The 24,305-nt window shown below is 48.3% G+C and overlaps 1 protein-coding gene across 5 annotated transcripts in view; it reads right to left on the bottom strand.

The window, feature by feature from the left end:
- Positions 1 to 1,685: 1,685 nt before the first annotated feature.
- The window catches only part of TCF20 (transcription factor 20), a 161,625-nt gene continuing 139,005 nt past the window's right edge, over positions 1,686 to 24,305 (bottom strand). For 4 of the 5 annotated variants that reach the window (XM_070411237.1, XM_070411236.1, XM_070411239.1 and 1 more), the window contains 4 exons: positions 14,042 to 14,135; positions 8,118 to 8,167; positions 6,629 to 6,754; positions 1,686 to 2,843 (listed from right to left, as the gene is read on the bottom strand). In XM_070411237.1, coding sequence (XP_070267338.1) covers positions 6,671 to 6,754; positions 8,118 to 8,167; positions 14,042 to 14,135 — 228 coding nt within the window. In that variant the 3' untranslated portion in view covers positions 1,686 to 2,843; positions 6,629 to 6,670. The remainder of the gene's footprint in view (positions 2,844 to 6,628; positions 6,755 to 8,117; positions 8,168 to 14,041; positions 14,136 to 24,305) is intronic. The other variant, XM_070411238.1, reaches the window with a different exon arrangement.

Raw genomic sequence — 24,305 nt, forward strand, 5'->3', positions numbered from 1 at the left:
GGGTCTCCGCTTGGCGGGAGTTGCACAACAATGTGAATGCATTAGCACTACCGAGCTGCACACTTACTGCTTGAGATGATAAATTTTAAGCCACAACTTAAAAAAACATTCTTCTACCATATGATCCAGCAATCACACTTTTTGGTATTGACCCAAAGGAGTTGAAGCTCATGTCCGAGCAAAAACATGGATGTTTATAGCGGTTTTATTCCTAATTGCCCAAACTTGGAAGCAACCAAGGTGTCCTTCACTGAGCGAATGGATACACTGTGATACCGCCAGACAACGGAATAGCATTCAGTACTAACATTTTGAACTGAGCTATCGGCCCTGGCCAGGTGGTTCAGTTGGTTAGAGCATCAGTTTTGGGTTTGATCCCGCCAGGGCACATGAATGCATAAATAAGTGGAATAGATGTTTCTCTCTCTCTCAAGCCAATAAAATAAAATGGGCTGTCAAGCCACCAATATATGGAGGGCCCTTAAAATGCACGTCATCCTTAAGTGAAGGGAGCCACCTGAAAAGGCCACACAGATTCCACCTACAGGACATTCTGGAAAATGCAACTCTGGAGACAGTGCCTGCCAGGAGTAGGGATGAACGGGAGCACAGAGGGTTTTTGTTTAAGGCAGTGAAACTACTGGGTGTGCACTGACTGACACACGTCATGCATGTGTCCAAACCCACAGGACTCTCCCTGTGGAATTGGGGTGGCTGTGTTGGAGCGGGCTCACTGATTGTAACAAGTGTACGCTGGGGCTGGGGGGTTGGTAGCCGGGCAGCTGTGGGTGGTGGGTCAGGGGGTATATGAGAACTTTCTGTACCTTTTGCTCAATATTGCTATGAACCTAAAACTGCTCTAAACAGTGAAAGATATTAAATAAAATGCACAGAACTCAAATGTGGGGGGAACTGAGATGCACATGGGCAGCTGGAGCTGTTGGGGCAGGAGGGTGTGTGGGAAATGCCACTCCCGTCACCAGCATTTCAGAGGAAAGACCCGGGACGGTCACAGGGCCTCGCTCACGCATCGCCAGCAAGTCAAAGGGGGACAGGAGAATAAAAGGCAAAATGACGAAGAATCATTTGCTGTCAGAAAAGTATTTTCCTCAAGATGCATATTTTTCCAGTTTTGTGGTGTAGCCCTTGACACCCGAAATCTATCAATTTCATTTGAACTGTGTTAATGCCAAGTTGAGACCAGATGGGAAGCCAAGTAGCTCAAAAAGCCGTCATTGCTATGCAGGTCCTAGGCCCACGCAGAACACCACCCACGCCTCCGTCCCGGCGCCGTGAAATGAGAAATGGACCACACTGCTTGATGTAGCCATTAAAACGAAATTAATCTGCCATTTCTGCAGCCCCAAATTGATGAGCACACAAGAACTCATTTATAATTGCTTATTTCTACTTCACAACATTCCTTCCGGAGTTTCTGTTCTCTAAAAAAGTCCATTAACATTGCATTATTTTTTTATAATCTTTAAAATTAATGTTGATTGGAAATATGTTCTCATATCAGCTTAAGTAAATCTGACCGTCCCCACACACAGGCTGGGCTCCCCGCACTGAGCGGCTGGACCAGGCAGACCTGCCTCCCCTGCAGCAGAACCAAAGCCACCTCTGGGGGCTGGAGCAGGAGGAGAAAGAGACGCATTTGTTTTACAATCAATAAAAAAGGAAACAAGGTTAAAATGAAGTTTATTATTTTTTTGATTTTTTTTAAATAAAACTGTTTGTGAAACAGCTATTTTATCCCCACGGCAGAGTGACCCCTGAAAGATGCACTAACCCCTTCTTAAGGCCTTAACAAGAATTTTTTTGTACTTTTTCTCTTTTTTTTAAAACTCAGATATTTAAAAATTATACACTTTACAAAACAAAACAATACAACATAAAGAATCACGTAGCGTGGGGCTGCTCAACTGACAGGCCCCCTTTTCTTTTATAAAAACAAAAGCAAAAAGAATAAAGGGCTAAAGGGGTGTCCTGGTCAGCTTACCCCCCACCGCTCAGACAGCCAGCGCCTCGGAGACTTCCAGTCCTGTCGAGGTGGCACCCGCTGGGAATGGCCCCGCTGCACTCAGCGAGGCACTTGGGGTTCCCACCGGCCACATGACGCAGCACACAGCTGTGACCTGGGGCATCTACCAATTTCACCCCCAAAAAGATAAAAATTTTAAAAATAATAAATAAATAGTGTTTCTGGAAATGAAAAAAATTTATTTTTGTGTTTAAACATCATTCTCCCACTCTTGAAAACATGGACCGCCCCACTCCCCTCCCTCAACCTCCCCACTTTGAGACAAATTAATGACAAAGGGTGGTTTGGGTGTTCGCCGGCTTTCAATTCTGGGTCTAGAGATCTGAGTTGGCGGGAGACAGGCTGACCGGCAGAGCCACACCCCGTCCTCTATGAGATGAGTTCAATTTCACATTTAAATTTCGTTGTTATTGGAACCAATTTGGAATTCTTTAGCTAGATAATTTTAAAATAGAATCAAAAGGGACAGCGCACCTTTCATTTAAACAAAGTCTTTCCAGACTAAAAATAGATTTATATATATATATTTTATCCCTCCCTTTTAATTCCCCCCACCCTTTCCCATTACCCCACCCCTCCCCCCTCCCCCCGCATTGTCACTATGGAGATTGTGTCCATGGAAACAGCCATTCTGACTTCTTGGGTCTTTCTTTCCTGTGGTGTCACGGTTGAGTGTGATGTAAGGACTTGGGAGGAGGTGCTGAGGCGGGTGGGCACAGCGGGGCGGGCGGGGTGTGGCTGCACAGTAGGACCATTTCCATCCATCACGAGTGTCTCCTCCTCATCTCCACAGTCTCACCTGGAAGACAGAGCAGACAGTGGGTGTGGGAACCTCCACGGGGCCCAGCAGCCACAGGCCCGGAGAAGGAGCTGCTGACCTGGGAGACATCCAGGACCAGGGGTGGAGCCGCCAGGGCTCTGGGCCGGGACACCCCTGAAGGCAGCAATGACGCTCGGCTGTGGAGACTAGACTGAGGGCCCCTCACGGAGTGCCCGCCTGCCCAGGGCACGGAAGAAACAGACCAGGAGAGAACTCCCGACCTCCAGGTGGGGGCTGCCCTCCAGGTGACCCTTGCTCGGGAGTCCTCCACCTGGGGCCTGTGGTGGGCTCAGCACATGGTGGCAGGCGTGGTCCTCACAGAGGTGGCCGAGCCCCAGCCAGCCTGCGGAAGAGCTGGCTTGCGGCCCCTGACTCACAGTGGCCGGCCAGTCAGCTCTGCATTAGAAAGCCCTGTCCCTGGGGGCCCGCCCAGCTCCCCACATCCTGCTGCTGGCCGTTCCTCTTCCAGCCCCAGCTCCAGGCTTCAAGGTGAGACTGGACCAAGTACATGGCACCCCGAATAGAACGGGACCCTAACTTCTCACTTCTAAAACACAAATCGGATAGGGAGCACAGGAAGAAAATTCTTGAAGCACCTACTATGTGCCAGGCACCTACTATCTGCCAGTGGCTTTACAGATGCTATTTCAAGGAAACACAGAGGCCTGACCCTGCAACTTGGTGAGGCTGAGAGGTCACACACGTGGCCAAAGCCACACAGGGGCTGCAGGTGTAATTGCTGTGGGAACGGTGCTGCCTAACTGTACGGACCTACAGAGCCAGGAGCAGACGCCCGGCACGGAGGGTCTGCCATGTTCTCTCTAAAAAGGCATCTTGGGGGAAAAAACAATAAAGACAACAACAAAAAAGGCACCTCGATGTCTGGCAAAGACTTCTCCTTGGGCCAAACCTTCGCCCACCCCTCTGCCCCGCCCTCAGCCTCAGCTCTGTGGCCTGCAAGGGACCCAGGGCCAAGGCTGTCCTGTGCCCTGCACCCAGCCTGGCCGGGCACTCTCCTCTCAAACAGACCTGCAGGCCCAGCCGTGCTGGGGAGGGGATCTCATTCTGAATCTGTACCAACAGGGGGTACAGTCAGGTGAGTGAACACCTTCTCTGGGGGGCACGCCTCCTTTAACCACGACTCCCTCACATGCCCGCTCCAGGCAAACACAGACCGGTCCCCTCCTCACGGCCAGGGCTAGTGGAGATGAGAGATGCTGATGGCTGCAGGAGGGAGGAGGTGGAGACAGAGAAGGGAGGCCCAGTGGGAGCCGGTCAATGAGGTCGGAGGCAGAGCCCTCTGGTCCAGGAACTAACAGGAAGCGCAGCCTCGGAGGAGCTGGTGGAGGGGGGGTGGGATTCTAAGTGTGACGAAGCCTCTGCAGTGAGAAGGGCAGAACGGGACAAGTGGCTCCTGCGGGCGGGGTCTGTGCGGGAAGCACGGTGTGGGGTGGGGATGGACAGTCAGGCTCTCCTCTGGAAATGTAATCCCAGGACTCGCTGGGCCAGCCCAGGCAAGCGGACTCTAGGTCGGGATCCTCGCTCACACACGGGCTGTGTGTGACATGCCAACCACAGAGGCTGTGTGTGCAGGGGGCACCCCCTCGCACCCAGGACAGAGCAGTGGCGATGGAGTTCCTGCTTCCCAACCACCGGACGGGGCCTGGCTGGGGGGCGGAGGGGGCCTCCTTGTTTACCACCTGACAAGATGGAAGACAGGGACAGGGGCCTTGCTGCCAGAGTCCTGCCCACCAGCCGCCTGGAGTGCACCACACACTAAGAATGGGCAGGAGGTGGCCCAGTGGACGGCTGCCCAAGGATGCTTCCTCTCTGGCACTGCTGGCCTGCAAGGGACAAGTGGCAGGTCACACACATACTGTGGGGAGTGGTGGGGGACTAGGGCTTGCACCCCCAGACCCGGGATTTTGATGGACGGAGTAGTGCAGGCAGAGCCCCAACTGCAGCCTTGGCCCCGCCCATGCCAAGGCCTCGCCCCACGCAGGCTGTGCTGGGCACGTTTTATTTCTTAACGGAATCCTCCAAAGGTGGTTCTCTTTATGGAAGAAACTGAAGCAGCAGGCAGCGGACCCACATGCACACCCACTGACCCTCTGCTGGGTCGGATACGCCAGCGCGGACCCCAGATGAATGCGCCTCAGGGTGGGGGCTGAGCCTCTGCCCTGCTCACTGGGGCTCCTGCACAATCCGCACAGGGTGACAGCGGGCGCCCCGGGCCTGAAGGAGGGTGACTGCTGAACTCGGACACCAGGACAGGGTCCTGCCTCGTGCGGACAGTAGATGAAGATAAACATCTTAGGTGGACAGGACAGGACGCAGTACGCAGTATGTCCATCCTTTCCCTCCGAGAGGCCATTTAACCTCCACAGACTGGAAAGGGCTGCGCTGAGGGACCGCTGGTTTCTTTTGTGCAGACAGGCACAGTGGCGCCAACCTCAGGGATGAACCAGGCTCCTGCCCTGACCACCCCCCCACTCCGGTGGGGCGGGCTGTCAGCTGGCAGGGCCAGGAGTAGATGGAGTGGAAAGACACGGTGAACAAAACAACTCCCAAGAAGAGGCCAGCACCCCGACTTCCCCTTTTTCTTACACACAAAGTGGGATCCCACGGCTAAGACAATCGGCCCAAACGGCAAATGCAGCCGGCCTCCCAGGGCACCCCCAGGAATGGCCACCGTGGTCCCGAGCGAAGGCAGCGCTGCCTGCCTGGCTGGAGGGGAGCACAGGATGGTGGCAGAGCCGCCCAGGCACAGTGACCCCATCAAGCGCAGGGACACGAAGGGCCGACAGAAACTCCTGGAAGAGCCCAGGGCTGCCCAGCGGGAAAGGATGGCGGCCAGTGGCCGCTACTGATGATGACCACGGGTCCACTCGCTCGACAGCTTCCTGTCCTGTCCGCTCCCCCACATTCCGCAGTGAAGTCCACTTCCCCAGGTCACTGTTAGGTGGTCCAGACAAGGCAGAGCCGCTGTAAGCAGCGAAGGAACCACCCCAAGAGGCCAGCCCAGCACCCCTGCTCGGGTCTCAGACCCCGGAGTAAAGACAGGGCCCCCCTTTCGGGAGAGGAGTCCCACTAGGAACGTCTCTGACAACGGGCCTCACCCCCATCCTGCCTGGCAAGTGCCCCAGTTATGTTCTGGTTTCCTTTCTTCTCTTTCCAGTCTGTTCCTCCTGCCCCGGGGGCCTGCCGCTTCCAGGGCCGCGAGCCCGGTGATCTGCTCGCAGACTCGGCCGCCAGCCCTGACCACAGCCGCAGACACGCTCACAGAGCACAACCCAACCTCCTGAGATTTCCAGGGTAAAACTACATCAATGCTGAAGTCTACTATATCTTTGAGGGGGTTTTCCTTCCCTTTGTAAAAATCAATCCTTCATAGTACCAGGAAAAAGACTTCAAATAACAAAACTTGGGGAATTTTTTGTTTTCCAAAGGAAAACCCACCGTAAGCTTCACAGATAATGACGTCTGGCTAGAAGCCTTGCTGAGCCAGGAGCGAGGGCCTCGCCCCACCCGAGGCTGACCTGCCCCACCCGAGGCTGTCCTGCGAGGCTGCTGCCTCTGCCCCCAGGAGCACATGCCAGGCCTGATTTCAGAACAGTCACTCCAACGCCTCAGCAGCACACGGCAAACCCTTTCTCCACCTGGTGCTGGCAGTTCCGATCACCGATCACCGTGCTGCAGCCTGGCCGAGGAGCAGGGCAGAGGCCGCCACCCACCGGGAGTGGCAGGGGCGGCGCCCGACTCACCTGTGCTTGCTGTACTTTCCATTCCCACGACACATGCCCCCCTCACCCCCGCTCCGACTGCTCTGTGCTGAGGCTGCCTTTCGCTGTCTTGTTCTGCAAGGCGGGGAGAGGGCATGGGAGGGGAGGCTGGCGCGGGCCAAGCCGAGGACACAGGCAGGAGGGACAGGGAGGAGCGTGGGGTCAGGGGGGCAGAGGGAGGAAAGGAACAGCACATGGAAAGGAAAGAAAAAGCAGAGTCAGTATTGAGTGACGAACAGGAGCACTCAGACAGGGTGTTCTGAGGCAAAGCGTGCCCATTAAAAAAAGGAAGTTTAAAAACAAAAACATGTAGATTAAGTAAAACTAGACTACTGTAGATCCTACGGTCCATCTCTGGAAATAATTCAAAAGAGAAGCCTCAGTGGGCACCTTCAGGAGCGTTCTGAGGGCGGACCTGTCAAGGGTAACCTCTTTCTAGTACTTTCTGGCCCTCTTTGGACACTGAAGGCCAGTGACCACCAGGGGTCAGTGTGAGCTCAGCCAGAGGAGAGCAGCAGGCGCTGCAGAAGCTGCCAGGTGGTGTCTCCCCCTTCAAGCTGCCCTGGCTCCTCCTGTCCTCGCCTCCTCTACACACACACACACACACACACACACACACACACACACGTGTGCGCGTCCTCTCAGACACAGACCAGCATCCTGTCTTCCATCCTGTCCTAGAAGAGGGGACCCGGAGATACCTCTTTTTAAAAAAAAAACCGAAACTTTATTATTATTATTTTTAAACCCCACCGAGGATACTTTTTCCATTGAATTTTAGACAGTGGAAGGGAGAGGGAGAGAGAGAGAAACACCAATGTGAGAGAGACACATCGACTGGTTGCCTCCCGCATGCCCCACCAGGGCCAGGAGCCTGCAACCGAGGTATGTGCCCTTGACTGGAATCGAACCCGGGACCCTTCAGTCTGCAGGCCGACGCTCTGTCCAGTGAGCCACACCAGCCAGGGCCCAGAGACACCTCTTGAGCCAAAAACATGTAGATTAAGTTAAACTAGACTACTGTAGATCCTACGGTCCATCTCTGGAAATAATTCAAAAGAGAAGCAGGAAACAGGGAGCAGCAGCAACTGCCAACTGCGGACCCCGGTTGCTTCTGCTGAAGTAAAACCTGGGAGACGCTGAGTGTCCCCTAATCCCGGAGTCAGCTGTTTCCCTGGCTGGGAAAATGCCTTTGCTTATGTGTCAAGGCCTACAACAACCTCACCTCACGCGACCTGTGAACTGGGCTCCATTAAACTAACGTGGGAATCAGTAGTTTCATTGAGTTTGATTTTCTAATTTCTTGTAACAAACAAGATTCTCTCCAACACACTTCTCCACACGGTGCCGACCCCACACCGCAGGTCCGCAGGGCCAGGCGCAGGCAGGCTGCGTCCTGCCACGTCTGCAGGCATTTCAGGAGGAGCCCCCACCACCCTGGCAGGAGCGGGCACTGGGGGCTGGGACTCACCTTGTGCTTGGGGCACCTCACCGAGAAGTTCTCCTCATGCAGCAAACAATCTGCAAGACAGAGGGGACAGTCAACTGGGGCTGGCGAGTGGCACGGGTGACTGACAGGCCGGACTGACAGGGTCGGACGTGGCGATAAGAGGTCCCCACGCTAGGATTTCCAATAGGAAAACATTAGAGACACCCCAAGTAAATATGGTACCTCAACATGAAGTATCGCTTAAAAATTAACATGTCAAAATAGTTAATGGTATATGAGAAATACTCATGGTGTAAAATCGCTTGAAAAACCAGGATATATAAATGTGTGAGTACAATCCTAATTTTATCAAAATATTTATATACATTACAAAAGGACAAAGGAAATCTACCGAATTATAACAGTGGTACTGCTTTGGTTAGTAAAATTATACGAGATTTATTTTTTTCTGTATTTCCATCATGTCATATTGTTTTAATAATCAGAAACAATCTCTAATAAATGTTGTTTTTAACCCTCCCGATTCTAGGCTAAGCCCACCCGAAGGCCCGAGCCAAGGCTCCGGGAGGAAACACTGCGTCTACAGCACCGTTTCCCCTGCCGAGCCTCACGTCAGAGACAGGAAGGAGGCCAGGCCTGAGGGCCGCTGCCCCCTCCACCCCACAGCCCACGGAGACAGGGAGAAGCCCCCACACGAGCTGCCTAATCCACGCTAAACGCTTCAGAGGCGAGAAGCCCCGTGAGGGCTATTAATCCTCAGAGGAAAATGATTCATTCCAACTTCTAACACGGTGACAGCATCCTCGATGACAGCCTGCAGGTGAGCAGAGCTCTCCGCGCCAGGGCAGTGCGAGGCGTGGGCGAGGAAATCTCATTAATGAGTCCACGCTGCACACCCAGCTCCCAGAGACCGACAGCCAGGTCACTGGTGCAAGATGTGGTGGCAGAATGCTAATAAATATTGATCGCACAGTCTCAGATTGCTCCCAGGCACCGTGGCGGGAGGCAGCCACGGTACTTAGCCTTGTTAAATTTACAATTTAACTCAGGCTTAAACGGAGGTCCAGATTAGCAGCCTGAGTACCCACAGATTGCAAGTAAAAGGTAAAAAAGCAAGGAAACATATAAATGAAAAAATTTGAGGTCCTCTTATTCTACACAAATAAAAAAGGCCCTTTCATAATTTGGCTTAGGCCTGCACCATCCCTACTGCCCTCTGAGTCCTGGGGTATCTATGAGGCAAACCCCGGGGGCCAGAACTCAGTAAATCCTCGCCCCTCCCCCGCAAGCACGGAGCAAGGCAGTAAATGAAGTGCGTTCATTCAGAACCCACAAGTACATGGCGTGACCAGGCTCCCGCTGCGCAACCTGCCAGAGAGCGCGCTTCCGAGCAGCAAGGGGTAGACTGGCACTCAGAGGCTCTCTCCTAACCTGGGCGCTGGCCAAGGAGAAATAGCCGAGCCCACGTGGGGCAGCCACCTTAGGCCACAGCGGCTTTCAGAAAGGATGAGGTGCCTCAGTTCCCCTTGCAGCCGTGAACAGCTGGCACGGACCATTAGTAAAATATGGCTACAGTTAAGGAAACATGTTCCCTTTAAGTTAAAAAGTAGAAAAGAAATAAAACAATAGAAGTACACACTAAGCAGCCTGGAACCAACACCAGGGACCTGTGGAAACAGAAGTCTCCTAAACACACCTGTCAGACAGTGTCCGCCTCTGGCAAGGCCTCCCAAGCAGGAAGCCAATGGACAGACGCTCTGTCTGTTCTCATACCCGCCGGCCACCAGGAAGTGCAAGATCCTGCTGGAGAGCTGACACCCGGAAGGGCACGGGGACCTGTCTCTGCTCAAGGAAGAGCCAAGGGCAGTAGGAAGGGCAGTAAAGTTCTTCCGAGGTCTCTGAACAGGCATCTGGCCCTGCGGCTGGCCAGCCGGTCTCCCAATTTGCTTCTTTGAAGCCCCTGGCAAAGACCTAGCCTGACTGGGCGGAGGGCCTGGTCAGCACTTCCGGTGAAGCAAAGTAAGCGGCTTGCTGATCATCACTCAAGCTGGAAAAGACTCACGAGGTTGTCTGGTCAACCAGCTGGCTTCCAGACACGCAAATCTCAACAGCCCAGAAGGGTGAGCTCACTTCTCTCTTTGAGCTTAAATGCAGAGCGGACTGTGTGGCTCCTCCTACAAGCTATGTGGATACCCACACGCACCTGGACAGAACCCAGGCTGAGGATGGGGGGCTCAAGGAGCGAGGTCTAATGAATACGCTCTGATCTGCCAGGCCCCACCCTGTCTCCAGCTCATCTACAACTGACCTCAGAGGCACAGTTAGCACTTTATCTTGGCAGAATCCAGGCTGGGACCGCGAGCCTACACTGCCTCAGTGAGGGGAATAACAGGCAGGAGCAAGGGAGGGGCCAGACACTAGTCATTCTAATGACCCACCCAGGGCTGAACCCCTGCCTGCAAGATCTGAGTCTGCAACAGAGCAGTGACAGGCGGCTGCAGAGCGAACTTCTGTGAGGGTCGGAGGGTGAGAGGAGTCCCTCCAGGCAAGATTCTTTGTGCATAGCAGAATTACTCCTGAGCCAGCACAGCGCTTTTCCTTTGGTCTTAATTGTTGTGGCTCACTGCATTACCAGCACTCATGTTCTCATTACTGCATTTCCCACCTGGAGCCAAATCTGGTGCCTGTGACATAAACCACACCAAACAGCTAACCATGATGTCACAAATGTGCATGCGCGTGGGAGCTGCAGGAGCCACAGAACTGTTTCTACGGAGATGTCCCCAGTAATCAAAGTTTCCCCGAGACACCAGCAGCTCTGAAAGGGCTGGGAGGTGGGTAGCAAGGCAGAGGCGAAAATGGCCAACGTTTCCTCACTCCATGAGACATGGGACTTACTTTCATTATAATTGGCAAGAAGGTCAATCTGTGACTGCCTTTCTGGGATGCAAAGGTCCTTCAGACACAGAAGAGAATTCCTGCAGACCCGGAGGGACAAACACAAGTACCTGCCACCCAGGGCAGCACAGGCCTCTGGGTCACTGTGACTCGAGTCATCAAAAGACCCAGAAGTGCCCAAGACACGGTGACCTTGTGCAGCTGCCGCAGCCTCCGTCACCCAGTCAGCCACGCCTGCACCCTCTCCCGCCGAATCCACACCAGACCCGCCTCTGAGACACAGCTGCTCCCATGGAAGCCACGTTCCCCTCAGAGCCCAGGAAGACTCGAGAGGTAACAGGCGCCACCCGCTCGCTGCACTGCTCGCCTCTCCATTTTCTCTCCCTCCCTGACCTGCAAGCACCGGATGAGGGCCAGCTGGGTGAAGGTGAAGGTCCTAGACACGTCTCATGCTCACAAAGTAACTGGTGAAAACACCCACTGAGGAGACACGGGTTTAGAGGAGAAAGGATTCCCCCAGACTGCTGCTGACGCTGATCAGAACTCAAGCCTTCTGCGTTGATCACTGGACGGCACTTCTTGGACAAAAGGTTTTTCTTCCTTCAGTCATCACACGGCCAACACTGCTCTCATTTCAGTGGACCTGGAACCCTTTCATGGTAAACACTCCACAACTAGGAACACAGGGAGCTTCCTTAGCTGCCCAAGAACATCTATAAAAGCCCACAGCTACCACACTATTTAGTGGGTCAGAGACAACACAAGGACGTCAGCTTTGCCACTTGTATCCAACATTACACGAGAAGTGCTAGGCAGGGCAATCAGGCAAGAAAAGGAAGGCATCTGATTAGAAAGGAAGAAGTAAAACTTGTTGGAGATAATATGTAACTAAAAACTTTAAATCAATGAGCTGAGCAAAGATGCAGGATATAAGATCAATATAACAAAATCAGTTGTATTTCTATATACTCACAATGAAAAATCTGAAATTTAAAAGTCCAATTACAATACCACCAAAAATTTAAAAAATACTTAAGAATAAATTTAACCTAAGAATGAAAAACATATTCTGAAAACTACAACACATCGTTAGAAGAAATTAAAAACTGAAATAAATGGAAAGACATCCATGATGATGGGTTGGAAGAGAGACTATTGTTAAGATGGAAATACTCCCTTATTGATCTGCAGATTAATGCAAGTCCTATAAAAGTTTCAATGGCTATTTTTTACAGAAATCTACAAGTTGATCTTAAAATTCATATGGAACAGCAAAGGACCCAGAATAGCCAAAACAATCGTAAATAAAAGGAACAAAATCAGAGGGCTCACACTTCCCATTTTCAAAATGTATTACGAAGCTACAGTAATCAAGACAGGGTGTACTGGAGGAGTCCAGAAATAAGCACATATTTGTATGATCAACTGGCTTTCTTTGTTTCTTTTTAAATATATTTGTATTGATTTCAGAGACAATGGGAGAGGGAGAGAGAGATAGAAATATCAATGATGAGAGAGAATCATTGATCGGCTTCCTCCTGCATGCCCCACACTGGGGAAATCAAGCCCACAACCCAGACATGTGCCCCGACCGGGAATGGAACTGTGACTTCCTGGTTGACAGGCCGACACTCAACAACTGAGCCATGCCAGCCGGGCTGGTCAACTGGTTTGCAACCAAGGTGCCAAGATCACTGAATGAGGAAAGATTAGTCTCTTCTACAAATGATGCTGGGGTAACTGGAATCCATGTGCAAAAAGCTGAACTGGACTCTTGCTTCATACCATGTATACAAATTAACTCAAGCTGGATCAAGGACCCGTGTAAGGGCTAAACTTATAAAACTTGCAGGACAAGACATAGGCATACATCTTTGTGATTCTGGATTATGCAATGGTTTCTTAGATATAAGAAAAAGCAACAAGTAACAAAAGAAAAAATAGATAAATTGGACTTCACCAAAGACGCTTAACATCATTAGTCACCAGGGAAATGCAAATCAAAATCACAATGAGCTACCGCTTCAAATTCACTGGGATGGCTATAATAAAAAGACAAACAAGCCCTGGTCGGTGTGGCTCAGTTGGGCATTGTCCCGTACACTAGGAGGTCATCAGTTCAATTCCTGATCAGAGCACATGCCTGAGTTTTGGGCTTGATCCTTAGTAGGGGGCATGCAGGAGGCAGCAGATTGATGTTTCTCTCTCTCAAAATCAATAAACTATTCTTAAAAAAAATGTAACAGGTGTTGATGAGGACATGGACAAACTAGAACCCTCACATACTGCTGGAGGGGATGTAAAATGGTGCAGCCATTTTGAAAAACAGTCTGGCAGGTCCTCAAAAGGTTAAACATAGAGTTACTATTTATCCAGTAATTCCACTCCTAGGTTTACGCCCCAGAGAACAAAACATTAAGTCTGCACGGAGACCTGTATGTGAATGTTCACAACAGCATTATCTGTAATAATAAAAAGGTGGAAACAACCTAAATGTGCATTAAATGATGAATGATAAGTAAATAAAAAGGTATCTTCTTATAATAAAATATTATTTGGCAATAAAAATGAAGTACTGATACATGCTACAACATGGGTGAACCTGAAAAACATTATGCTAAATAAAAGAAGCCAGACACAAAGACCACATATCTGTCTGATCCCACTGATATGAAATGTCCAGAACAGGTGCGTCCATGGAGACAGAAAGCAGATCAGTCGTTGCTCAGGGCGGGAGTTGCTGGCTAAAGGATGCAGGGCTGCTTTTTGAGGTGACGAATGTACTAAAATTGTGGTGATGGTTGCATATCTGTGAATATACTTAAAACCACTGAATTGCACACTTAGGTGAATTATGTGTGAATTATACGAATAAAACTGCTTTTTAAAAAAATTATCCCATTTCACTCCTTTTTATTCTCCTCACTGCATTTCCTTTAGAATTTACTAACAGAACAGGGTCAAAGAGACAAAGAACTACAACAAAGGGAAAGAGGCAGAGAAAGTGTACGTCCCAGCCTTCGGACGCTCTGGATGCCCCATCTTACCTGCGTCAATGGCACACGGGTAATGGTAGCGGAAGGAGCAGCCTTTGTTGTAGCAGCCCAAGGTGGCGCCTGCCTCCTGGCAGTGGGAACATTTCTGAAAGGGAAGTGGTCAGACATGTCAGCACCGCAGACTCAGCCCTCTTCCCCAGGCTCCCCCAGACCCCACAGGCCAGACATCAGCACGGGTCCCTGAGGTGACGGGAGTCTGTGGTGGCAGGATGAGCAGGCCAGTTTCTAACTGCCACTCACTGCCCACACCTGGAGGAGATCCAGCAGTAAGGACCTAGGGCGGCCTCACAAATAAACAGAACCACAGAGTGGCGAGGGTGGGCATGCGGCCGGCCTCTGGGACCCCGCAGTCCACCCAGCCACATGCTCTCCTGAACTGTGTGCAGCTCTTGTGTGTTATTTCTGCTGGGAACGTCTCGGGTAGATGGAGAGGGTAAGATAGTAGAGTTATATATAAACCTTTTAGAATTAAAAGTGGAATTTGGTTTCCAATTCTTATATTTTTAAGATTTTATTTTTATTCTACTTATCCCAAATGCCCAATACAAGTATATATTTCCCTTTTCAGAAAATATGGGCTCCTGTGAGCAAATGGTATTTTTACACACAAATCCTATTTTAAAAGCACTAGGAAACCGGCCATGAATTTCTGGCCGAGTGAGACATGATTCTGTAATTGAGATCTCCTCCTTATATGGTCAGGTCTTCTTAAAGTGGGGCACTTCTCCATCATCCCTCTGAAGTGGCTACAGTGAGCTCTCACTCCTGTCGGCACAAGGAATGTGTCCCATCGTCAATAATCATAGCTATAAAGGTCAACCACATCAGCCCCCTGAGGAAGGACGCAGGCTTCTGGTGGCCATGGCACACCCAGGTAAGGCTACCTGGAAGATACGGCACTTGTTCCTGATTCTAGGAAAAATAGAATAAAAGTGACCCTAAGCCAGTGGTTCTCAACCTTCCTAATGCTGCGACCCTTTAATACAGTTCCTCATGTTGTGGTGACCCCCAATTTCATTGTTACAAATTGAACATAATTAAAGCATAGTGATTAATCACAAAAACAATATGTAATTATATATGTGTTTCCCGATGGTCTTAGGCGTCATTCGACCCCCAAAGGGGTCTCGACCCACAGGTTGAGAACTGCTGCCCTAAGCAGTTACACTTGCAGAAAAGAAAGGCTCCCCACACACCCATACCCGCCCCAGGCAAAATGACTAAAGGGCAGCCCAGCTTCTTCTTCCCAGGCAAAGGCAGGCCTGGAAGGCAGCCTCCAGGGGGCGGTGTGGCTCGCAGCCTGCAGCGGTAAGGTCAACAGGGAGAAAGCTCCCCCAGTGCTGACGCTGAAGGTAAAATCACACTAACGCAGCCGAGTGTTCACCATACACCAGGCGCTATACACGACTGATGTGGACCAACTCATCCAGTTTTCATAACTACCCTGGAACACCCTCATTCTACAGATGAGGTGGTTGAAGCACCAGGAGGGGAAGTAACCTGCTCCACGTCACAGCTGGTCTGGGCTGACCCCTGGACTCCTCCAGAGACAAAGGGGCAGGAATAAGGCTATAAGACCAGTCCTTCCAGAGCCTCACTTCCTCTCGGAAGCAAACACCCTTCTGGGTGCACACGGCCTCCCGCCCTTGCTAAGAAATAAAAGATGACTTGGCCTGGAGTAAACCAAGGACAGCTAGCAGCACTTTGGACAGCCCTAGACTTCATCTCCTTTTGTCGGTGCCAGGGGCCCCTTCAGAACAAAAGGACCCACCGCCAACTGGGGGAGGGAGTGTGGCTGATTTGTCGGTGGCCTGCCCACTGCCAGTCCTGCCCTACCCCTTCTGACCACCGACGGAGCCCGAAGAGCCGGCTACCCAGAGGACTTGTGCTCCAGGCCCTCACCATAGTGGTGGCCATTTAGGAATGGGTGTGGCAAGCATTTCTGGTAGGCAAGTCTGCAGGGAAAGGAGCTTCTGGGAAAGTTTTGTCACGAGGGGACAGCTCTAAATACAAAGCTCAACCCATTGAGGGCAGAAGTGACAAGACGGAGGGAACCTGGATTCTTTGACACTATTGAGCACTAAATGAACCAACCCCAGGACCACCCCATCTCCAGACTTGTTAGGGAAAAGGCATTTTAAAAAAATCACCTTTTAATTTAATTTTGCAACTTGCAGTCAAAGTGCTCAGGAAATGTGACCTAAGATGACCATGTGCCAGACACACACACTAGATGTTCCCACACAGACCACCTACTAAAAGCAGCCTGCAGAGCAGATCTTGTCATCACCTGAGGTTACAGACAGGAAAGGGAGGTGATCGAGCTCATAGCTGAACAAAGTCATTTCCTTCCCACCTCCACACATGCCCCTCTGTCCCCTGCAGGGCGTCCAAAGCTCCCTAACCTGGAATAGCCCACAGACCACAGGTCCCATCTTTTTCATAAAGAAAGGAATCTCATTTACATCAATAAAAAGCTTGTTGCTTATTGCAATTAAAAAGTATAATTAATTTACTACACTGCACCCAGAGAAGAAAGACCCTGCATGGTATATCAGAGCCTGAAGATGGAACCTGAGAGTTTAGTTCAGTCATTCTCAAAGGATGGTCCTTGGACCAGCAGCATCAGCATCACCTGGGAATTTGTTAGAAATACAAATTTTGGGATTATGGGAAGATGGCAGAGTAGGTAGCTGTCTTCTCACCTGGACACCAACTGCACTGGCAGAAACTGATTAACTATTTTGAAACTCTAGTCTGTTCAGGGGTTGCAACTTCCAGGGGAAGACTCGGTCAATTTCCAGCTTGCACACAACTTGGGAGCCGGGTGAGCAAAAAGAACCCTGTCCTTCAATATTGGGGAATCTCTTCTCTGGCTGCTGCTTCTGACCACAGAGGTGGAGATAAAGAGGCAGGCCACTATTGTTGTTGCTCCCTCTCCCCAGGGATCTAAAACAGTGACCATTCCCTACCCCCTTCATTTTTTGCTTTCTCCACTTTTGGGAGCCAGACATTAAAGACTATGACCTTCAAGAACAACTACATACACAGAGGAAATTAGAAAGTGACTGCATACCAAGGGAAGGGCTCAGGAAAGACCTGAGAAGATCTTAAGTTTACACCTCAGGCTGATCCTAGGCACAGAGACAACCTGCAACAACAACAACCACAAAAAGCAAACCCTGGTTTCCAGAGTTACCACATTATTAGAGACATTCAAATGTCCAGTGTTCAGCAAACACTCACAGGCATTCAAAAAAACAGGAATGCATGGCTATGGCCTATTCAAAGAAAAAAAATAAATCGATAGAAACTGTCCCTAAAAAAGACCTAATGGCAGATACACTAGACAAAGACTTTAAAAGAACTGTCTTAAAGATGCTCAAGAAATAACAAAAGATGTGGGGAAAGTAAAAAACAAACAAAAACAGTGTGTGAACTAAGTACATTAATAAAAGAGAAAACCTTACATGAATGACTATAAAAACATCCAAGAAGCTCAAAGACTCCAAATAAGATGAATTAAAAAAGATCCACACTAAGACACATAACCAAACTTGAAAAAGCCAAAAAAGAGAGAATCCTGACAGAAGTGAATTGTCATAAGTGGTCCTTGGTAAAATTTTCTGCAGCTCTTTCATCAGAAACTTTGGAGGCCAGCAAACAGTCCATCAATATATTCAAAGTGCAACCCAATCAACCAAGAATCCTTTATCTGGCAAAAACTGTCCTTTAAGTGTGAGGGAGAGATTAAGATATTTCCAAATAAACAAGAGCTGAGTGAGTTTGTGATCACTAGACCTACCCAGCAAGCAATGCTCAAGGGAATCCTGCCTGGTGAAATAAAAGGACACTAGAAGTCTATCAACACTGCATGGAGAAATAAAGATCTTAACAAAGGCAAATACATAGGCAATTATAGAAGCAAGTATTATTGTAACAGTAGTCTGTAACTAGTTTTTTGTTTTCTACATGATGTAAGAGACTAATACAGTCAATGCACTTAAAATTATTAGTTTATGTTTTGGGGCATATATGTATAAAAATGCAATTGTGTGATGTCAATAACCAAAGAGATCGGAGCTATAAAGGAGCAGAGGTTTTGTATTTTATTGAAGTCACATCAATGCATGAAGAAAGTAACCACATAATCATGCTCAATCGATGCAGAAAAAGCAGATGACAAAATCCAACACACTTGATGATAAAAACACACATTCCATGTTCATGGATTAGAAGACTTAATATTATGAAACTACCCAAAGTGATCTGCCATCCCTATCAAAATCCCAAAGACTTTTTTTGTGTGTGCAGAAATAGAAAACTTTATCCTAAAATTTGTACTAAATCTCAAGAGACCATGAATAGCCAAAATAATACTGAAAAAGAACAAAAGAAGAGGACTCATACTTCATTTTAAAACTTTCTATAAAACTACAGTAATCAACAGTGTGGCACTGGCAGACAGGGAATAGAGTCCAAAAATAACCCCTCAAAGACAATGTCAAATGATTTCTGACAAGGGTGTCAAGATCATTCAGTGGGGGAAAGGACAGTGTGTTTTCAACAAATGATGCTGGGAAAACTGGATATCCGCATGCAAAAGACTGAAGTTGGACCCTTCCCTAAAACCACATACAAAAAATAACTCAAAATGGATTAAATACCTAAATGTAAGACATAAAACAATAAAACTCTTAGAAGAAAACAGGACAAAAGCTTCATGAAAATAGATTTGGCAAAAATTTTGGGGGTTATGACACCAAAGGCCCATGTAGCAAAAGAAAAAAATAGACAAACATGACTTCATGAAAATTAAAAAAAAATTTGTGCATCAAAAGCCAGTATTGCCCTGGCCAGTGGCTCAGTGGTTAGAGCGTTGGCCTGTGCACCCTGGAGGGCCGCATGTTTGATTCTGGGTCAAGGGCACATACCTGGATTGCAGGTTTGATTCCCACCCCAGATCGGGGAGTGAGGGGGAGGCTACCAATTGATGTGTTGCTCTCCTCTATCTATCTATCTATCTATCTATCTCTCCCTCCCCTCCCTCTCCCTTCTATTCTCTCTAAAAATTAATTGGAGCCCGGCTGGTATGGCTCAGTGGTTGAGCATCGACCTATAAACCAGAAGATCACAGTTCGACTCCTGGTCAGGGCAAATGCCAGGGGTTGTGGGCTAGATCCCCAGTGTGGGGCGTGCAGGAGGCAGCTGATTGGTGATTTTCTCTTATCATTGATGTTTCTATCTTTCTCTCCCTCTCCCTTCCTCTCTCTGAAATCAATAAAAACGTATTTTTGAAAAAAATCAATAGAAAAAATATCCTTACTCCTTCGGTGAGGGTTAAAAAAAAAAAACATTATTAAGAGAGTAAAAAAAGCAACCCACAGAATGGGAGAAAATATCAGCAAATCACATATAGGATAAGGGATTAATATCTAGAATATATAAAGAACTCCTAAAACTCAACAGCATCAAAATAACCCATTTTAAAAATGGGCAAAGGACTTGAATAGGCATTTCTCCTAGGAAGATATACAAATGTGAAGATAAGCATATGAGAAGATGCTCAGCGTTGATCATTAGGGAAATGCAAATCAAAACCACAAGGTACCACTTCACACCCATCAGAATAACTACTGTCAAAACAAAAAACAAAACAAGAAAAAAAAACACAAACCACCAAGTATTGGCAAGGACGTGTAGGTAGAAGTTGGAACCCCTGTGCACTGTTGCTGCAAATGAAAACTGGTACAGTTGCTGCAGAAAACAGTATGGTGGTTCCTCCAAGTTAAAAATAGAACTACCATATGATCTAGCAATTCCATGTGCCAGGTGCCAAAGACAGAAGAGGAAAACTTATTATCTCTATAATATCCTGCTTCTATTCTCCCCTTCCATACCCAAAATCAATACCCAGGCTAATACCATTTCTAATTAGATTTTTATTCTTTACTTTTTACCTGAAGAAACTAATTACACTATCATTCTCCCATAATGCAAATAACATAATAGTCACTGCAGAGCTAAATGTCCTTTGTTTTTGACTACACTGTTGCTACAAGTTTAACTATCATTCCTAGGAGAGGTAAGTCCACACAACACTGCTCCCCACACAAATCAGACACACAGCTGGGCTTCAATCATGGTTTCTAAAGGTATGTTTTTCAAACAAGCAACAACCCAATCTCAACAGTGCATTTTTCACTTAACAAAAGGAATAAAGGTTATTTTTAAGCAACTTGGACAAGAATCCTACTTTTATTAATACTATAATCTTGGGAAATAAATGATAAAATGCATGCTTAGTTTTTGGACAACAGAAAGTGGCCAAACACCCTCCCTAATCCTTACAGCAGCCCTTGTCACTGTCCCAGAGGCAGGCTCACTGACAGGAGGCGGCAGATTGCAGGAGCTGAATCACCTAAGAGCAATTTAATCCATACCCAGCAGAAGTGCCCCGGGAGAACTGTGCCTCTTCATTCACAGAAAGGCTTTCCTATGAGTTGTGACGGCGACCTGAATAATCGCCCTGTTTAATAAGCATCTCCAAGCAGCCTCAGAGCACCAATGCATTTGGGTCATAGTATTATTAGTGCTAGTGACGATCAGTTCTGTTCGAGCCTTCAAGATCACATATGAGATGGCTTTTATCCGGCTCTGCACACACTTCTGCCCATGCTCACAGTATTATTCATGTTTGTCTCTCTCTCCTAAACTGTGAGCTTCATTCTTGTGTCCCCAGGGCCTGGCACACTGTAGGAACCGTAAATGTGGGCTAATGGAACGAATGCAAGGTCTGACAAACTGGAGAGCTTGGAGAAAACTAACGAGGCTGCTCTTCAATGTGAGTTAAATAGCTGATGCTGGTAGAGCCTGGAGAATGTGGAGCAAGGTATGTGTTAATTTTCGGCCAACAGCAAGAGCTTTCTCCCCCTCTTAATGAAGCCTTTTATATCTAGGGCAGAAGCCGCTGCTGCTGAGCCTTGGACTGTTAGCTCTGAGGCAGCCACTCGGTCTACATACAAGCAGCTACCCTTTGAGGCCCTGAAAACGTCTTTCTTTGAGGCGACTCTGCACCTATTAATTTTCCTCCAGGAGCGCTACAAGCTGTTGGTTAAAGCAATACATACAAAACCCTCTCTTTTGGGTCCTTGCTGCCTTAGCGCTGGAGTTGCTAGACAGCCTTATGTTCCCTCACAAAAGCTCATGAGACCAGCTGGGGCATCTGCTGCTGCCTGCCATGCTCAGACTCGGGAGAAGTGTGGGTGCTGGCCTCTGGGACCTTCATCACAGCCCAGAGCAACACCCAGGCTTCAGGGCCAACCTTGGAGGCCAGAGAGTCGCCCAGTGCTTCTCAGGCCCGTTTACTCAATGCCATGAGGCACAGAGCATGGCTGTCAAAGCTGCATTTATGTCCCGCAGCTGTTCTAGCAAAGGCACCAATTTCAGAAACGGACTCCGTTAAATGCACACCTCAGTATATTAAGTATGGTGATACCAGTGTAAGCGCCAGCAGCATTCACTGGCTGGCGAGAATTGTGTGTACCTTAAGACAAAAGTTCCAGGTTTGACTGGCTTTTTAGAGTAAAACGTGGATGGTCTAACGTGAATGCTGACCAAACGTCAAGCAGTACAAGGGCTGGTGGAAAAAGAACCCAAGGGTGTCAGCTCTTGTGGGAAAACCAAAAAAAGTCACCCCATCCATTTATCCTCTGTAGAATGGAGATAACCCTTTTACCCTGCCTTCCTTATACAGTTGTTGTCTGAAATCACTGTGAAAGTGTTTTATAAACTAGAATGAGTTACATAATTATTAGGATTTAATTAAGACAAAGTTAGAAGATTATTTTTTGGACCTAATTTTCTCCCTTAGATTACTGCCTGAACATCTGCTGGCACCATCTTTTTATAGGTTAGTTGCTGTGTGTATGTTTCAGTATTATTTCACCTAGGAAGGTGCTGGCTGCATGGTCAGCTCTTGCCAAATCCCCGAACACTGCATCTCTTAGCTACTCTTCAGCCTTTCACTGTTTCCCCTCCTAATTCTATCCTAAACAATACAGATCAATGGGAATTATTTTGAATGTTTTGTGAAGCACTGGTACTTAGTGCTAAATAAATAGGGGGAAAAATTACACACCATCAAGTGCAAATTAAACACTAGCAGGAGATGAAAAGCATGGAAACCTCCCCCAAAAGGCATACTGAGCACAAGCGAAGGAGGAAAGTGCCTGCAGGCTGATCTGTCACCTGCCATGTGCTCCTAGCCTCCCCGCTCTTGCAATGCAACCTCATTAACTCACCTTAGAATAATCTAGAATAATTTCTACCTGCTGCCACAAGGGGCTGAGGCCCAGCAGGTGGTACTGCTTCTCAGTACACACCTAGGGCCTAACAGCCCATCTCCTCTGCCCTCAGGGATAAGGGACATACATACACAAACTTTCTTCAGTCCGATCATCATCTTTCAGATGTAATCATCTGGAATAAAATTATCCATTTAGACCCCTGTTACACTCCCAGAAAACTCCTTTTTCTTTTTTTAAATATTTTATTGATTTTTTACAGAGAGGAAGGGAGAGAGGTAGAGAGCTAGAAACATCGATGAGAGAGAAACATCATTCCGCTGCCTCCTGCACATCTCCCACTGGGGATGTGCCCGCAACCCAGGTACATGCCCTTGACCGGAATCGAACCCGGGACCTTTCAGTCTGCAGGCCGACGCTCCATCCACTGAGCCAAACCGGTTTTGGCACCCAGAAAACTCCTAATCAAAAAATGGCTCTGCTGCTGACCCTGAAAACTATTAGCTTCTTTGGGAAAGCTTTTCAAACCACATTATAAAACCTGTGATAAGTGTCTTTGTGGCTAAATGAATGGGGGTTGAAGGGTGGCTGGCCACAAAGGAACAAAACGCATGACAGCATGACCCAGGTAAACACCTCGGTGTGGCAGCCTGATCCACGAGGAGAGTCTGTTCCCTGAATTCCCTTCCTACTAGCTCTGTCCTCGCAGGTGCATTTACAGTGGAGTCAGGATGTTCTGAATCAGGCTAGAAGGCTTGGGATTAAAGACCTTTTTTTCTTCATTAACAATGTCCTTCCTTGTCTTTCTGCACTTCATCTGTCTAACAGAAGAGCCAGAATTTAGCCATAACCTTGATCACATGAAGAATATATTCAAAGTAGACATGCCTTTCCCCAATGAAGGTGTTCACTTTACCATTCAAAAACAAATAATGAGAATTTTCAGGTCTAAGATGCAGGTGGGGAAGGTGTCTTTCTCTAGCAGATTCTAACACATATATCCCTTCTTTTGCTGTTGCTGTTTAACAAATCCAGACGTTCACACATTAGGCACACGCCCAGCAGATGTGACGGTGACCAAGGTGACAGAGGTACAAAGCCAGCTGGTGCTTCTTTACAGAACTCTAAAGTGCAAGTTGTTCCACTGAATATGGAGAAAGGATCATGACTTCCTAATGAGCTATTTTGGGGGCTCTTATTAATTTGTCAATTTATGAATCTGTCTTCTTCATATGTCAATTCTGAATCTACAGCATAAAACTGAAAAGCTTGGAAACTGAAAACACGGGCCAGCAGAACATGAGTTAAGAACTGGATCAGTGTGGTCTCTATGGGCTCAGTTTTCTCCACTCCTCACCCTCCCTCTAGCATGCTGGCTTCTCCAAAGGCTGTGAAGGAGCAGATGATGAAGGCCCCTCTGATTCTCAGTGGTCTTTGCTCTGACATTAAAGTTTTTAAAAATGGCTTCTACTTCAGAAATGTAATAATCTTCCCTTTCTGTTCATTCAGCAACTTTTTCTTGCATGCCTGTGCAAGGCAAAGGGGCTGAACGCAGGGTGGCAAGTCCATCAAGTGTTTGCCCTCAAGGGATTTACAGAATGGGGGGTAAGAAACCAAAACTGAGCTGTTATGATGTAAACAGTACTTCAGAGGTCCAGTGAGACCTGGTTACGGAGGTCAGAACCGTTCTCGTTGCTGAGCACAGTGGAGAGAGAACTAGTAGGAGCTACTCGGGCAGAGAGGGAAGGGAAGGTGGGCTGGAATGAGCTCTCAGGATGTGGAGGGTGCACACAATGGAACTTGATTCTGAGGGGTCCACAGCAGCCATGGGTCAGGGATGTCATGGAAGAGTTTGGGTGTGTGTGTAAATACAAGCAACCGTGGAGGTAAAACCAATAGGACTTGGTGATGAGCTGCAGCCGCTGGGATTGGTGAGGCGGCAGCCCTGC

This window comes from Myotis yumanensis, unplaced genomic scaffold (assembly GCF_028538775.1).
Source record: "Myotis yumanensis isolate MYYU_CA2020_CCGP unplaced genomic scaffold, mMyoYum1.0.hap1 SCAF_3, whole genome shotgun sequence".
NCBI lineage: Eukaryota > Metazoa > Chordata > Mammalia > Chiroptera > Vespertilionidae > Myotis > Myotis yumanensis.